Here is an 18131-nt window from a genome sequence, read left to right on the forward strand (position 1 = left end):
TCTTTCTATAAGTCTATAATATATAACTAAACTATTGTTGTATGTAAAGTAAATAAGGTTTTTAAAATGTTTAAGAAACTTCATTTAAAATTAAATTAAATGCAGAGCCCCCCCGGACCAGTGGCCAGGACCCAGGCAGTGTGAGTGCCATTGAAAATCAGCTTGCGTGCCGCCTTCGGCACCCGTGCCATAGGTTGCCTACCCCTGCCTTAGACTGTGTACTTTCCCTAAAAAAAATCAGGGCTACCTCTAAACTCTGTGAGTCCGCCTAGCAGCGATAACAGCCATCGACCTACCAGTAGAGGGATACTTGGTGCTGTCACACCCAACTACTAAAAGGTTCCTCAAGGGTTTAGTAAACCTCTTCCCATAACCTCGACCTCCTACTGATCTGAGAATTTATTATGAAAAAATCGACAGGTTTCAAGTAGTGTGCCACCTACAGGGCGATTTTCCCTGTCATGGACAGGCACAAAAGCTGCTTAATCTGCCTAGGGGAATGGACACACGAGGAACAAATGTCCAGTTTGTACCTCGTACCCACCAGTACAAAGAAGCAGAGGACTTCTGCCTAAAAGTTCACCAGATGAAGGAGGTGATGTGTCCTGTGTTGGAACCAGCCCCTGAACGTGTTCCTTTTTTACGTCAAGGTACAGAAATTTATTGAAAATATTCCCAAAGAGGGTCTTTTTTATGACCTACAACCATGGCAGTTCTTTTCTCCACTACCCAGGTTTTGAAATCAACACTAGAAGCTTCACTCGGAAGAATGTTACTACTTTTTCCCTACAGTGTCCTGCTTTTGACACCAATGTTGCTCTTTTCTGGTTGTACGCTCTGTTCTTTCCACCTTATTACATAACTCCCCCACCGTTACCCCCAGAAAAACAAAAATGAACAACAACCAGGCAAGACTTCTGCTTGTGTAACCCACATGCTTTTTGCGTTCCAGTATTTTATTTAAGAGACAGAGAGGGAGTCTGTGAAGAATTTAATGGATTTCTGTTTCTCTCTATGTCCGTGTACACATAGAAGGGGACAAGCAAGGCCATTTACTCAAAGGGCCCAGAACTATCGAGAAGCAAGGGCTGGTAGTTACTGGGCAGATCAGTGTTTTTCCATGCACTGAGGCATAAGTTTCCATGTTGGTTGGAGTCATAATATTCATTATTTGAGAACTGAGCCAATCAGAGCTCAGGTAGGGAGAAGCTATAAAATAGGAGTACGAGACCACACACATGGGCTCAATGGATGAACTTGATGAGATACTTGATGGTGTCTCCTGGAATCAGAGGTTGGGTCCCAGAACTGTGATGACTTTGCCAGTCTCTTGCACCCCCTAGCACAGCCTCTCAGTCCCCCACTGCACCAAGGCCTTAATACAATACATGACCTTTTGTGCCATATTTATAAAGCTTAACCTCAAAAGTTAGATGTTTTCCCATGATTATTTCTTTATATAGAAAGGAAGCCTTTAACTCAACATTTTTGATAGAGCCTCATGGATTCAGCATATTTATTTTTTATTTAAATTTTTTAAGAGATTGCGATAAATGTAGGCCTTAACATACTTTGCCTTAAATTCAGATTTCATTTTATACTGTTTATTTTTAAAAGGAAAAACTTATCGTTTAAATAATTATAAAAAATCTGACATTTGAATACAATAATCTGATTTTAAAATATTCAAAAAAATTTATTTTTATCCACACTGATTTTTACCAATGTTGGAAACATTACAAGTATGGGGCATGTATAGGGAATAAGTTTGGACAGGCCAAGATAATACTTATGCTAGGCTGGTTGACTTTGATCTAGTCTTTGCTCGGCATGAGTGTTGTCTTGCTGACTTGCCCTTATGTAAGCTTGCACAATGATTATAGCTGCTGTATGGGACAAGGGTAATGTTCTGACCACAGAAATGTACTGACAAATGCATATTCAATGGATATACAAAATATACTGACAAATGGCGATTACAGAAAAACAGGAAAGTCCCTGTATTGAGTAAGGAGTAGATGGCCTGGTCAGCATGCATGATCAACATGTGAACAATGGAAGTAAACCATTTGGAAACGATATGATAATGTGGAGATAATGAGATAGCCCAGATAGCAAAAAATGTGTACATCTAAGCTTGTGAATTCATATTGTATGAGTTATATAAGACATAATTCTTAATGTTTATTGGAGTATAGTTATGGGTATGTAATTTGAAATTGGTTTGAAGACAGATGCTAGAAGGTAAGGGGGTAGTTGGAGCATCGTAGGAGAAATCCATCATGACCTCCCGGCCCTCCAGGAGAATATAGCTGGCTGTTTTCTTTTTCTGCCTATCTGCCATTCATTGCTTTTATAGTAATTGTAACTGCAAGGTATGCTTTTGGTTCATAAAAATGTTGAATTAATAAACCTGAGCATTTTGGCCAGAGTGTGTTAAACTTCACCCAACAGTTATTTAGACAGTTAATTATGATGTTTTTAAAAACCCTGAATTTGTTATTACTACATAATGTATATATTAACACAATTATCTAAATTGTACAACAATGTAGAATGGTTTAAATTATTTTTGAAATGCTTTGAATCTGAGTGAATTTTATTTTTTTTTAAATTAAGATTACAAATAAAAGTACTGCACTGAGTGAGTTATAGGAAATTCTGCTTGCGTTAGAGATTTCCTGCAGTTAGCAAGGTGGTTATGTTTTAAAGACATTCTTGCATGTAAAGATCTTTGCAGCTCACATAAATCTTTATCAAAAATATTTGGAAAACTTGATAAATAGGGAGAGTTCTTCATGGTTTGTAGCAAGAAAATATCCTTTCTTGGATGTTCATTGTTCATTTGATTTTTTTTTTGTCCCTGACTTATGAACATGCAGGTGATTGGACAGGAGGCAGGAGAATGCAGGGGCAGATCACAGAGGAAGGTTGAGGAGGGGAATATGATGGAAAAGGGGGAAACTCAGAGGGTGGAGTCAAGGCTATGATGGGAAATGGATGGCTGTTCCCCATCTTAGGGGTATGGAGAGAGTAAGTAGAGTCACCCTCCTAGAAACCATGGAGAGGGGGTGTAGTAAATTTTAGTGTTCATTAAGGGTTGACGTTTCAATCTGATATTCTCTCTCTCTCACACCCTGGCAGAATAGCAGAGGGGAGTTGGAAAGTCAAAAGACTGACTAAAAAACACAGTTTGGCCCCCAAATCCATTAATTAAAAAAAAAAATTCAATCTCATGATTTTTGGGTTCTCATGATTTTTGATGTCATGTAGTTGGCAATAGCTGATATGGAGTTTTTGTAAAAAGCCTATGCAAGGGTACAACCTAACTTTGGGCAGTTGTTGGAGTGACTTATCAGTCCGTGTCCCTTCAGAGAGATGGCTATTTTAAACTTTCTGATCTTCAGGGTCTTTTCCCTTGATGGTTTTACACTCAGTCCAAGGGAAGAGTCATTGAAAAAAAATGAATAAGAGAAACGCTTCTCAAAATGTCATCCATCTGAAGGCTGTTGTAGCTTCTGGACTGTTGAGAACACTGAGAGATGGCAACTGTTTTGAAAAAGGGCTGTTCTTTGTGAAATTCTCTGTGGCAGACCATTGTATCCTTTAGCCTTTCCTGAAAGAGAAACTTTCAGTTATGAAAAGTAATGGGGAAAATGGCCATTAATAAGAAAAAAAATCAAATGTGGCCTATGTGTAACATTTCAGTTAGTTTTGTATGAGAAATTTGAAAAGTCTTTTATTCTGTTACTGAGATTATTAGAGGCAAAGGTCTGACACTGGGTACTTAATTTCTTAAAGGACCTATTTTAAATTATTTTTCATTCCTAAGTAATTAAAAGATTTACTTGAAAACTGTCAAAAATCATTCTGTATGTGAACTGCTATAATTTTAAAGAGGATATGCTTTGTTTTTCTGTCCATAACAAACCTGTATGCTTCCTTTATGTGCTAGAATCAACTCAGTCTCAACTATGGAGTCAGTATTGATGCCATAATTAATTCTGTAATATTTTTTTTTTTTTTGGTCAGAGGAACTGGGTATGAATATTTATTTTTGATTCTTTAACATACTATCATAGTAGAGACTGGGAACATTTTATAATCCAGGGCCGGGGCCTCCTCTTTATTGGTGTTTGTTTGTAAAATGCCAAGCATAATTAGGCCCTGATATTGAATGAGGCTTTTACAAGCAGCCATAATACAAATTATTAATAACAGTAATATTATATTAGAATTGCTGATTATTTAAAAATTTGCTATGTGTACATTTTTATAAGAAGAGATTATTTTAAAAAGAGAAAAACCTCAGTACTATAGTAATAATAATATACAAAAATAACAGTAAAAGAATCTTAAGGTTGCAATGTCAAGACCTCAATAGTTAGGAAATGCCAGAATTAAGGTTTTCTGTGATTCATTAATTTACTCTTTGTGCATATCCGTTATGATAATCTGCAATTATACCACCTCATTCACTATACACCTTCTAACTTCTACAAAACTGAGGCATGAGTCGTACAGACAACAGCCTTATTCAGTACACGTCCCTGATTCATTCCCTGAGCACTGTCCATTCTGTGCACTGAATGAGGCAGGGGTCTTATGGAAACAATAGTATATGATCATAATTAAAGACTTTATCATAATGGATATGTACACACACCCACAGATTAACAGGTAGCAGTTGAAGACTGTTATCTGTGCAGGCTTACCTCTAGAGATGTATGAGAGACAAACTTCGGGTTTTATAATTATTTGCTAGACAGCAGAGAAAAGTTGATACTCAGGAATCCTGGGTTCAATTCCAGTTCTGGAGGGGAATGTGCTCTCGTGTTTACAAATCCTCCAGTCTCTCTCCCCTCCCCCCCATCTGGTTCCATCACAGCCTGGCCTCAGAGCTCTTAACCTTGTCTCCAGTTCCCACTTGTCCTCATCCTCTGCTCCTGCTCCTATCCCTGCCTTCTTTAGTTCCTGCTCCTATACCCTCTACTCCATCCTTTCCCATGCTCCTATCCCTTCTTCCCTGTCTCCTGCTCCTATCTCCCCCTGTCTGCTCCTCTTCCCCTTCCTCAGCCCCTATGCCTCCGCATGTCAGTCAAGCTGCTTAATACTTCTCCACACTGCCTGTGTGCTAGCAAGGAGCATTGAGAACACAGGAGAGACGGTCTCCCTGTTCTCAGTTCTGGTGCATGCTGCCACAGTGTTCCCCAGCAATGAGGATGAGTAATTGCGATAAAAGTTCTGATCAGCCCAGGTTTTCTGGGATGGAGCATGCTCAGTGCAGATGGAATCTTTGGAGAATTGAGTGTCTGAACTCTAAGAAATCTCTTCTGAATATGTGTAAATATGTGAAACTTTTTATTCAGAGGTTAATAACTCAGTCAAATTTGGGCAGTTTTCCTTGGGATAACAAAAGACATATCTCTGATACCAGAGCAATCCCAATTGCCAGTTTTCTGCTCCAGAGCATGGAGGTACTAGACTTTCTCAATGAAATGATTGAGAGCAATTTTTAAATAGGCAAAACACATTTTTCTCTAATCTTGTTCTCAGAAACAGCTGACCCATTTTAGTTGATCACCCTGAGGCAAACACCTGGCATAGAAAATTTCAGCCTGAATGGTTGAAGTTTGGGAAAATTTTAGCAGCTGAAAACAGGGAAAAGGAAATGGAAAAGGTTAAACAACTTTAACTGTAGGCATAGCTACCAGCTCTACCTATAATAATAACTAGTAAAGTAACCGAAATATATTATGTTTGTGGCATGAAAAGGGAAAAAAGAAAAGGAATCTGTGCTTCACTCCCCTTGGCTAGATATATTTCCTAGGGTTGACTTTTCTAATTGTCTCTGTCCATTTGTTTCTCTCACTCAGCTCTACAGTATCAACCTAGTTGGTCTTTCAGTACCATCAGTTTTGATTTTTTCTGTTTTTGTTACTGATGCTAGCTTACATAAAGTGAAATTCTTTTCACCTGTTGGTGAAACTCAGGTAGCTTGTTATGAATGAAATTCGAACCCCTTATGGCCCTTACTGTAGGCTGTTGTTGGAATACTACTATCTGGAGCTCTTGTGTGACACTTGAATGGGATTTAAGAATAATAATTGGATTTGTGCAATTTTAGATCCTGAGGTCCATCTCTTGACTTGTTTCCATCACTGTCCTTTAGACATGCTGCCACTGGGCACCTCATCCAAGCATAGTGTGACTGCAGTGTTTAAGTAGTGTGAAGGCTGCCCTGTCATCCAAGATACAGCTCGTGGTGTCCCCCTGGTGTTCCCAGTATGACTTTTTGCATTGTTGGTGCAACTTAACTGATCCCACACCAGAGAAACTGTGACAGGGCAGTATTTACACAGTATACATCCTTTCCACATGTTTGCTTTCCTGATTAAATGTAGAACCTATAAAATTCAAGTGTGTTAGAAATGTACTGGAATGTCTTCTTCCATATAGGAAAGATGTTCAGGATGAATTATTGCATGTGTGCTGAATGTGTACTCACCACAGCTGCCAATGGTTCCAAGTAGTTTAAAGAGACTACAAACACTAAGCTGTTTCTATCCCTTAGTGGCAATAAGCAGGAGTACAAGATTCTTATGGCTTGTGGTCACTGCAGAATAAAAATCTTTCAAGAGTTAATAACCTATATAAGCTATAGTGACTGTTTCAAAGATTACTCCTGGGGGAATTCTGCACCACTGTGCATGAGCAGAATTTATGTCCCCCGCAGATTTCTTTGATTCCCTGCAGAAAAATTACTTTCTGATGAGGAAGCAAAGGGAAGTCACAAGAGCAGTCATGCGGCCCTCCCCAGCAGTATGTTTTGGATGCCCAGGGCAGCTGGCAGAGAGGTAAATCACTGTGGGGCAGGAGGTGGGACTGGGGAAGACCTGGTTGGCGGCTCCTGCCCTGTGCTGGGCTGGGGAGGACAGGACTTCCTCTTCCCCTGCACAGCATCCGGGGCCTGGTCAGTCCCACCCCCAGATTTCTCCCCCGGCTGCAGGAAGCTCTGCAAACCCCACCTCTCCCCCCACTTCCTGCACCCATTGCACTTCAGCTGCAGGCGGAGGGATCCCTGTACAGGGAGCTGCTCCTCCATCTGCCCAACCCCCATGAATCCAAACCCCATCATACCCAGATCCTCTCACCGAGCCTCACCCCCTTGCACTTAGAACCCACCCTGATGAACCCCACTCCCCCTGCACCTGGACCACCCCAATGAGCCACCCACACCTGTATCCCCACCCCACCGAGCCCCAAGCAGTTGCACCTGGATCTCCACCCCACTGAGCCCCACTCCTCCAGAATCTGGACCCCACCACTGAGCCCCACACACCCAGACTCCCCTGATGAGCTCTATACGCCCACACCCAGAAATTCCCCCCTGCTGAGCCCCAACCACCTTCACCTGTACCCCCTACAGAGTCCCATTACCATTGTACCCAGAACCCCCCAACAAGCCTCTGTGCATCCAGATCCCCCACTGCACCCAAATTGCTCCACAGAGAACCCTCTCAACCCACACCTGGATCCCCCAACACTAAGCCCCTCCACACTTGGATCCTGTCTTGCTGAGCCAGCCTGCCCACACCTGGTGCACCTGGCATTGAGGCGCCAGCCCGGTCCTTGCACTGTGTCAGGGTTGGGTGCAGTCTCCCTGCTGAGTTTGTGTCCTGGGGGCTGGGGGGAGTAACTGTACAGTGATCTCCCACCTCTGTGCAGCTAGTGGCCTGTGCTCACCAATGCTATGCTGGAGCCTCCACATTTATTTGAGAAATAATATTTGCAGAATTTTGCAGAATTTTAAAATATTGTGTGCAGAAATTTAATTCTGTTGGCGCAGAATTTTTTGGCGCAAAATGCCCTCAGGAATAAAAGATGACCTCAGCATTTGGACTGTTTTGCCAGTGGCAGTCAGATTATTTCAGTATAAAGAAATGCAGTGCTACAATTTAATACAGTATATTTTGTCCTGTTTTAGGCTGGTACAGAGGAGTTTCCATTAAGAAGCCCAATGTAAAGGTAAGTGTAAATACAGTCTCTATTTTTAAAAATTATTTGAGAATGAGGGCTTTCCACCTTGCTGTTGCAGCCCTAACCCGTTTTCTCCATCACTCTTAAGACTCCACTTCCCTTTATAATTATTTTGGCATATATAATTGTACTGAATTCTCTTCTGAATTGATAAACATTGCTTCTTAGTCATCCCAAAGGTTCAGAGATCCTTTCCACCTGCATACATGTAGGCTGCATCCATTTTGACTTTTTTTTCAAAAAAGCCCAAATGCCTAAAAAAGCCTGTACAATTCTTAATTCAGGATTTTTTAAACAAATTTAAATAATACACTTCATCAAAATATAAATAAAAGAATTTAAAAAAAAAACCTAATTGGGGGAGAATATTTTTAACGTTTTATATTTCACAGATTTTATAGTCTAATCAAGGAAATTTTGCACTAGGAGGGCTCTTTATGCTGGCTGTGAATTTTTGTGTGAGTTCATTTACGCTTAAGTATACAAAGACACAAACTATTTCCAACATTCAACTGGCTTTAGTTTAAAATACTGTAATTTTCAATGTAATTTGTAAAAGTATATTAATGAACACTAGTGTCTAATGAATTTTTTGTTTTTTCAAAAATATAACCTACATAGTGTTCAATTAATTATATTTTTCTTCTAATAAAACTCCACTATGTTGTTGAGCATTTCATTCACTTGTGCATTTATTGTTACATTGTACACTGCATAAATCTGTGTTCACAGTTCTGACACAAGAACCGTTCAAACTTACCAGTTTCCTAGGTAACCAACACAGTGCCTCAAAAACAGACTGCATAAAGTGGGAGTAAATCAGATAAAGTAAATCCAAGCAGCATTTCCACCTTTCCAGTATTTCTGTATGGTTGAAATGTATGTGTTTGACTTTCCTGGTGAAGTCACTCTTGTTGGGAAAACCTATGGAAGAATCTGCTTCAAGTTTGTATTTCAATGGAAAGGGACTTTTCCTCCTTTATTTTTTTCCTTGAAAATTCTTCATTTTAGTACTTCAGTGAGTTTTTTTTTAAATTGTTGAACTAGTTTATTTTTAGCTCCTGTGTATGTTGTCTGTCTGTTAGCCTTTGATCTCTGTGTGGATGGCTTGTATATTTTCTTGGTGCTGAGCAACTGTGTATTTTGAATCTTGGCATCTTTTCTAGGGATACTGTGAAAAGTAGGGAAAAGTAGCCATTTTTTTGGTATGACTGTATTTAAAATTGTGAGTGTACAACTAATTGTAGGCAAAGCTGGTAACTATGCCTGTTGTTAAAGATGCAATGCTTTCCATTATGAGACCTTGTTTTCAGTTACTTATAACTTTGCCAAACATAAACCGTTCAGACTCATATTTCCCATGTCAGTTGTTTCTCTCAGGCTGAATGTTTTTGGAAAGTTTCAGCTAAAATGTTTTAGCCATTTCTTACAACAAGGTGAGGGAAAAATACATAGTTTTGCTCACGTTAAAAAAATTCTCAACTCTTTCTTTGAGATACTCTAGCACAAGGATTCTCAAACTTTTGTACTGGTGACTCCTTTCACGTAAGAAGCCTCTGAGTGTGACCCTCCCCGTATAAATTAAAAACACTTTTTAATATATTTGAGGGGTAGCCGTGTTAGTCTGAATCTGTAAAAAGCAACAGAGGGTCCTGTGGCACCTTTAAGACTAACAGAAGTATTGGGAGCATAAGCTTTCGTGGGTAAGAACCTCACTTCTTGCATCTGAAGAAGTGAGGTTCTTACCCACGAAAGCTTATGCTCCCAATACTTCTGTTAGTCTTAAAGGTGCCACAGGACCCTCTGTTGCTTTTTAATATATTTAACACCATTATAAATGCTGGAGGCAAAGCTGGGTTTGGGGTGGAGGCTGACAGCTCGTGACCCTCCCCCCCATGTAATAACCTTAGGACCCCCTGTTTGAGAACCCCTGCTCTAGCATTTTCATGCTTTGCAGCAGATGTTTGAAATTTGGCAAAGGGGTCACTCTGGTGTCAGAGAGATCTTTTGTCCCACTGAAAATCTTCTCAAATTTGGCCAAGTTTATAAGTCCCTGGAAAATCAGTTTGGACATGATTAGTAGAGTTTTGTTAAAGGTTAGCAGTGTTATTTTCTGAAGATTCAGTCTGTACAAAATGTGCCCCACTCAGGGCCGGCTCAAGCATTTCTGCCGCCACAAAAAAAAAGCCGCGATTGTGATCGGCGGCGGCAATTGGAAAAAAAAAAAAAAAGAGCCGCGATTGGCGGCGGCAGTTCAGCGGCAGGTCCTTCGCTCCTAGAGGGAGTGAGGGACCTGCCGCCCCCGAATTGCCATAGGTGCCGCCCCTCTCTGTTGGCCGCCCCAAGCACCTGCTTGTTAAGCTGGTGCCTGGAGCCGGCCCTGGCTCCACCACCACTACAGAGCTTCTATGTACTGGCAAGGTTGTCTGTGCCATCCTGACAGAGCGACTGAGCATGCTGTATCCTAGGACTGCAGAAGCCATGCAGGACTTTACCTGCAATTGCTCCTCCTGGCCAGCAAAGGGACACTGTGACACCAGGCACCAGAACTGTAAGAAGTAAGAGCAGGGAGACTCTCTCCTTTGCTCTCAATGCTTCTGCTTCTGTAGTGGCAGAATGGAAGAGAATGATAAAGCAAGTTGACTTGAAAGTAGAGGCTGAGGAGCAGAGGGAAGTTGTGGAAGTCAGGATGTTGAGTAGCAGGGGTGAAAATGGGAGAGAGAGGAGCAGAGAACAGAAGGGAGTTTGGGAGTGAGAATGTGAGCAGACTGGGACAGACAATATGAGCCTCAGTGGACAAAGTAAACAGAATGGAAAGTGCCTGCTTAATGAGCAGCTATTTGATACTGTTTTCTCTATTGTTTGTTGTGTGGCCCCATGGCTTATTTACTGCACACTATTGAAACCCTGCTCTGAAGACAGACTTGTTAATTTCCACATAGGGGTTTTCTATGGCACTCATCACTACGATGTCTGAGTGCTTCATCAATATGAATGAATATATTTTTACAACTCCCCCATTTTGCAGATGGGGAATTGAGGCACTGAGAGAGATTAAGGCTAAAGTATCCAGTAATTTTGGGTGCCCAATTTGAGACACCTAGAACCTGTTTTTTCAGAGTATTTAGCATTTTATAGCACTTCATTTGCTTGGAGCTCAGCTTCTGATTGATTTCAGTTGCAGTAGTTAGTGCTCAGCACTTCTACAAATCAGAGTCCAGGGTCTCAAGTCAGGCACTCAGAAAATGTGGAATACTCAGTTAGTGACAACCTGTGAAAAGGTTGGTTTAAGTGACTTATTTAGCATCATATAGGATGGAGGAAAAGAATCCACATACATGGGTCATCAACAGGATTGGGACTGTTAAATACATCACACCCTCTGCCACGTGAGCTAAAGGAGTAACTCATAGCAGCCTTAGGTTGTCTTCTCTGTGTGGTCATGCAGTAGAGGGAACTTGGCACCTTTTGCCAATGGGGTTTGGAGATACTTGCTGACAGCAGGGGAATGATGAAACTTGGTAATCGGGTTCAATTCCAGGCTCTGGAAGGGAGTGTGTTCTAGTTGGCACAGTCTGTTCTGCCTTTTATGCTCAAGAGTGACGCCTTCAGCCCCATCCCTGCCAACCTCTCCTTTTCCCAATTCTGTCTCGTCCCTATTGCTGGCTCCTCATTCTTCTTCGAGTGATTGCTCATGTTTTATTCCACAGTAGGTGTGCGTGCTTGCCATGTGCACCGGTGCAGGAAGTTTTCCACTTAGCAGTACCCATAGTGGGGGAGCCCCGCTGCAACCCCTGGAGTGGCGCCTCTATATCGCGCTATAAAGGGGGCTGAAGGGGAGTTCCAAAGAGGATGGAGCTCGGCTGTTCTCAGTAGTGGCAGATGACAGAACAAGGAGCAATGGTCTCAAGTTGCAGTGGGGGAGGTCCAGGTTGGATATTAGGAAACACTTTTTCACTAGGAGGGTGGTGAAGCACTGGAATGTGTTACCTAGGGAGGCGGTGGAGTCTCCTTCCTTGGAGGTTTTTAAGGCCCGGCTTGACAAAGCCCTGGCTGGGATGATTTAGTTGGGAATTGGTCCTGCTTTGAGCTGTGGGTTGGACTAGATGACCTCCTGAGGTCCCTTCCAACCCTGATAGTCTATGATTCTGTGTGCTTCCCATACCCTCAGTTCCTTCTTGCCGCCAGTGAAGGTTGTCGGAACTTGTGCTCCAGCATTGCTGCAGCGTCTATCCTTAGTAGTACGATCTTCGACCGTTAGTAGTTTCTACAGTTAGTGGGCCGAGCCCCAGGCTTCAAGTCGTGCGACTCCTGTTGCAATTCCATGCCCAGAAGCGATCCACACTCTGAGTGTCTTTGCTGTCTGGGCGAGGCTCACATAAGTGAGCGCTGCAAAATCTGTAAGTCGTTCAAGCCCCGGACTAAGCGCGAACGTGAGATCCGACTCCGCGCCCTACTTATGGAGTCGGCATTGGCCCCGGCACCGGCGCGCTGACCCGACCCGACACCAGGCACCGTGTCCTCGGTGCGCAGTGAAGCACCGTCACCAGTCGGCACCGCTCCCCTGCCAAGAAGCAAGGCAAGACCCAGCGGTGCCGAGACAAGGACAGGGGTGAGGCCAGACTCAAGTTGGGCAGCCCACGATCCGCCCCCGGGACCGATACCTCCGACTCGTGTTGAGCGGAGTAGTCCGGCCCCATCCGCATGTGCCTTCTGGCGGTGAGAATCCCGTCGACACTGGAGGCAGCCCAGGCAGCACACGATATCCTTGTCCTGACGGTGCCGGGTGTGCTGCCGAGTCGTGTCCCCGGTCCCGAGAGAAGCCGCTGCTGGACGCTCACCAACCCTCCCCGGCCAGATCGGAGGTTGAGGTCCCTGCTCAGTCCGCGGGCCCTTTCCATAGCCTGCGCCAGATCTCCACTCCATTGTCGGGGTCGCCTGAGAGCAAGTCTCCAGAGTCTTCCTCGGGCCATGGGCGCCGGGACAGAAAGCGTCAACGCTCCTCGTCCAGCTGCAGTGATAGCAGGGCTCGATGCCATCGGCACCGCTGATCGTATCATGGCGCACGCCATTCTGAGAGTGCATCCCGACAGTCACCGGCACCGAGGCGTCATAGCCACGGTCGCTGAAGGGAGTCCAGAGATAGCACCTCCGACGTATATGTCTCATCGTCGTCGAGGACAAAATCCTGGGGTCGGAGCCGACGTGGACGGGACCGGTCCAGCCGCTCCTATGGAACCGTGTGCTCCTTGGTAACTTCTGCTTCGGCTCCCAGTCGTCCTTCCCCAGGCCACATCGTCCTGCAAGAGCATGTAATACTGGTAGGGCCTCAGTGGCAAGGGGCGCCATGGCAAGAACAGTGGTGCCAGTGGGCACCGTGGCCCCAGGCGCCCACACCGGCGAGGCCCCACTCCGTGGCTGGGGCATCCCAAGCTCCCTCGGTGTCCCCGCCTCGTCACCGAGAGCAGTCCTCAGGTACCAAACCATTGGCACCGCACCGGGACCCGGGTGTGGAGTGCGACCCACTGGTACCACCTAATGCCCTAGGAGCAGTACTGGTCGTCTCGTCGGCACCGGACGAGTCCATAGCAGCACCACCTCCTCCTTCTCAGGAGGATTTTAAGGCTCATCAAGAGCTTCTCCGGCGCATAGACACCAACCTCCAGCTCCAGGCGGAGAAGATGGAGGAGCCGTCGGACAATTTGTTTAATGTCCTGTCCTCCTCGGCACCGGGCCGTGTGGCCCTACTGCTTCACCAAGGGGTAGCCAACATTTCTATCGGACTCTGGCAAACCCCGGCCTCTCTGCCGCCCATTTCTAAGAAGGCAGAGTGGAAATACTTTGTGCAAACAAAGGAGCATGAGTTCCTGTACACTAATCCTACCCTGAACTCACCGGTGGTGGAGTCCGTCAACCACCGTGAAAGACATGGCCAGCCCACCCCCACCCCCAAGGACAAGGATGCCAGGAGACTGGACACTTTTGGGGAAAAAGTTTATTCCTCTGCGAGTTTCCAGCTCAGGGTGGCAAACCATCAAGCACTTCTGAGCAGGTATGACTTTAACTTGTGGGGGTCTCTGCCAAAATTCAAGCTTTCCCTCCAAGAAAAGACAGGAAGGAATTCAGGGCTCTAGTCAACGAGGGTGCGGCAGCAGCGAAGGCGGCGCTCCAGGCAGCATCGGATGCGGCTGACACAGCAGCTCGTTTGATGGCCTCTGCTATCTCCATGTGACGGGCGTTGTGGCTTTTGCTGTCGGGGCTGTCCGTGGAATCCCAGTCCCTTGTGCAAGACCTGCCATTGTGGACCAAACGAACACTCGTCTGCACAGGATGGAGGACTCCCGCACCACCCTGCAGACTCTTGGCCTGTATGTCCCGCCAGCCATGGACAAACCCAGGCCGCAGCTCTCGGCTCCCCCCGTAAGAGTCAGATACGAGCCCCCGCCTAAGAGGCCGAGAGACCAGAGGTGCAGGTCACAGCGCCAGTCCCGTTCGGCCCCATGCCCCGTTCCCTCGAAGGGCAAGAGGCAGGGGAAGAGGCGTTTTTAACTCTTTGCGGGGGGCCACCTGGCCTGTTGCCAGAGAAGCCCCCCAGTTAATAAAGTTGGTTTTTGACAACTGTTTATCGGCCTTCAGAGTGCATTGGTCCCGTATAACGTCGGACCGGTGGGTCCTCAGTACCCATCTCTGAGGGGTACAGGCTGCTGTTCGATTCACCCCCACGACTCCATCCTCCATCCTGGGATGTCCCTGGGGACCCGGAACATGCCCGCCTTTTAAATTAGGAGGTGACACGTCTCCTCACCCTGAGTGCGATGGAGAGGGTACCTCAGGAATTCCAGGGTAAAGGGTTTTACTCCCGGTATTTCCTGATCCCGAAGGCGAAAGGTGGGCTCAGGCCTATCCTCAACCTGCGGAGTCTCAACCAGTTTCTGGTTCGCTGCAAATTCTGTATGGTGTCCCTGGCCTCTATTGTTCCGTCCCTGGACCCGGGAGATTGGTTCGCAGCCCTGGACCTCCAGGATGCGTACTTCCATATCCATAATTTCGAGGGTCACAGGTGCTTCCTCTGCTTCCTGGTAGGGAGAGACCACTACCAGTTTACGGTCCTTCCCTTTGGTCTTTCTACGGCCCCCAGGGTTTTTACCAAATGCATGGCGGTGGTGGCAGCCCACCTCAGGAGGAACGGGCTGCAGATCTTCCCCTACCTGGACGACTGGCTGCTCAAGGATAAATCTCGGTCCCAGGTGCAGGCGCAGATACAATTCCTGCTAGATACCTGCATGAGTCTAGGGTTAGTGGTAAAAGAGGAGAAGTCCACGTTAGTCCCATTTCAGCGCATACACTTCATAGGGGTGCTGTTAGACTCATGGGTGGCCATGGCCTCCCTTCCCCAGGACAGATTTGAGACACTCAAAGGTCTCATCGCCTCGGTCACGGCCTTCCCTGTGACGACGGCATGGGTGTGTCTTCAAATCCTAGGCCATATGGCAGCATGCACCTCAGTGGTGCGACACGCCAGGCTCAGGATGAGGCCCCTCCAAATCTGGCTGGCCTCCCAGTATTCCCAGGCCAGGGACGGCCTGGATAAGGTCGTCACGTTGCCACCCAATGTAGTGGCCGACCTGCAATGGTGGTCCCTCCCGAGCAACATGCTTCAGGGTATCCCCTTCCGGGAGCCCCTTCCCTCACTAGACCTGGTGTCAGACGCCTCAGACCTGGGATGGGGAGCCCATGTGAGGAGCTTCAAAACCCAGGGCAGATGGTCGCCCTCGGAATTGTCCCTGCACATAAATGTCAGGGAGCTCAGGGCGGTGCACCTTGCATGCGTGGCTTTCAGCCGGCTCCTAGCGGGGAAGGTGGTCAGAGTTCTCACGGACAATACGACCACGATGTATTATATCAACAGGCAAGGGGGCACGCATTCCGTGGCCTTGTGCCAGGAAGCCCAGCTCCTGTGGGAGTTCTGTATAGCCCACAACATCCTTCTGAGGGATTTTCACCTGCCCGGCAAGCGCAAAACACTCGCGGATCACCTAAGCAGGTTTTTCTCCCAACAACACGAGTGGTCTCTACACAGGGAGGTGGCCAAGCGGCTCTTCCTAGAGTGGGGCACTCCCCAGGTAGATCTGTTGGCCACCGTCCAGAATCGCCTATGCCCACGATTCTGCTCCAAGGCAGGGTCCCCCTGATAGGCAAGGTCCTACAGAAGGTAAAGGCAGACGGGGCGCGGATTATCCTCATAGTCCCGGATTGGGCCCGTCAACATTGGTACGGGACCCTCCTGCAACTTTTAGTGGCCCCCCCGTGCAGGTTGCCGCTTCGACCGGACCTGCTCTCCCCCACCCTAACCTGGCCGCGCTCCACTTGACAGCATGGCTGTTCCGTGGTTAGATGTGGAGGAGGGGAGGTGTTCTGAGGATGTTAGACAGGTCCTGCTTGAGAGCAGGAAAACATCCACACAACGAACCTACCTTGCCAAATGGTATCGGTTCTCTGCGTGGGCGAGGGAGAGGGGTTCCTTCCCCTCCTCCGCATCTATACAGCTCATCCTCGATTACCTCCTGTCTCTTAGGTCCCAAGGGCTGGTGCCCTCTTCGGTCAGGGTACACCTGGCGGCCATTTCAGCTTTCCACCCCCCCGGTGCAGGGCCACTCGGTGTTCTCACACCACATGACGTCCGGTTCCTAAAAGGGCTGGATCGGGCATTCCCTTACACCAGACCCCCGGTCCCGCTCTGGGACCTGAACCTAGTGCTCTCCCGCCTCACAGGATCCCCCTTCGAGCCCTTGGCCATGTGTTCTTCGTCCCACTTATCGTGGAAAGTGGCGTTCCTGGTGGCTATCAAATCAGCCTTCTGGGTCTCAGAGCTTAGGGCCCTGACCTCTGAACCCCCCTATACGGTCTTCGATAGGGATAAGGTCCAGTTCCGTCCGCACCCAGCGTTTCTGCCGAAGGTAGTCTCGGCTTTTCACATGGATCAGGACATTTTCCTCCCAGTCCTCTGTCCTAAGCCCCATTCCTCCAATGAGGACCAACGCCTGCACATTCTAGATGTGTGTAGAGCGCTGGCTTTTTACTTAGACCGAACCAGGCCTTTCCGAAAATCCCCCCCAGCTTTTTGTTGCTTCGGCCAAGCGCATGAGGGGGCATCCAGTTTCCACCCAGCGGATCTCCCACTGGATCACCTCGTGCATACGCACGTTACGACCTGGCATGGGTTCCCATAGTGAAGGCTCATTCGATGAGCGCTCGGGCCTCTTCGTCTGCCTACGTGGCTCATGTTCCTATTCAGGACATCTGCAGGGCTGCTACATGGTCCTCTGTCCACACCTTTTCATCGCACTATGTGATTGTCTCCCAAACGCGGGATGACGCCGGGTTTGGTAGGGCGGTGCTCCGTCCTGGTAACCCTTAAACTCCTACCCGCCTCCATCAGGTATAGCTTGGAGTCACCTATTGTGGAATACACCTGAGCAATCACTCGAAGAAGAAAGGACAGTTACCTGTTCCGTAACTGGCGCTCTTCGAGATGTGTTGCTCAAGTGTATTCCACATCCCGCCCTCCTTCCCCTCTGTCGGAGTTGTCTGGCAAGAAGGAACTGAGAGTGGGGGGAGCACGCAGCCCCCTTTATAGCGCGATATAGAGGCACCACTCCAGGGGTCGCAGTGGGGCTCCCCCGCTACGGGTACTGCTAAGGGAAAAACGTCCGGCACCGGTGCACGTGACGAACACGAACACCTACTGTGGAATACACCTGAGCAACACATCTCGAAGAACGCCAGTTACGGAACAGGTAACTGTCCTTTCCAGTTCCACCCTTTTCACCTAGCTCCTGGCTTCTCATACCAGTCCTAGTTTCCTTGCCAAGCAAATCTTAGTCTCTCCCCTCCATACTCCCCATCCCAGCTCTAGTCTCCCCCCCCCGCATGTTCCCCATCCCCACTGGCTTCCTCAATGGGCTCCTCATCCAAACTCAGTATCCTGTTTCTCCTGTTACCCCACTACTCTTTGTCCCAGTCTTTTTGCCCAGGCAGTACCAGGTCTCCCCCTATATCTCAGTTCTTTTTCAAATCGGTCTCCCATCCCT

At 46.9% G+C, this 18131-nt stretch overlaps 1 protein-coding gene across 14 annotated transcripts in view; it reads left to right on the top strand.

Annotated features, from left to right (window-relative positions):
• Nucleotides 1-18131, top strand: part of DOCK3 (dedicator of cytokinesis 3) — a 642920-nt gene that overhangs the window by 114621 nt on the left and 510168 nt on the right. For all 14 annotated transcript variants that reach the window (XM_065551338.1, XM_065551344.1, XM_065551339.1 and 11 more), the window contains exon 3: nt 7988-8028. In XM_065551338.1, the coding sequence (XP_065407410.1) occupies nt 7988-8028 (41 nt within the window). The remainder of the gene's footprint in view (nt 1-7987; nt 8029-18131) is intronic.

Source organism: Chrysemys picta, chromosome 7 (assembly GCF_011386835.1).
Source record: "Chrysemys picta bellii isolate R12L10 chromosome 7, ASM1138683v2, whole genome shotgun sequence".
NCBI lineage: Eukaryota > Metazoa > Chordata > Testudines > Emydidae > Chrysemys > Chrysemys picta.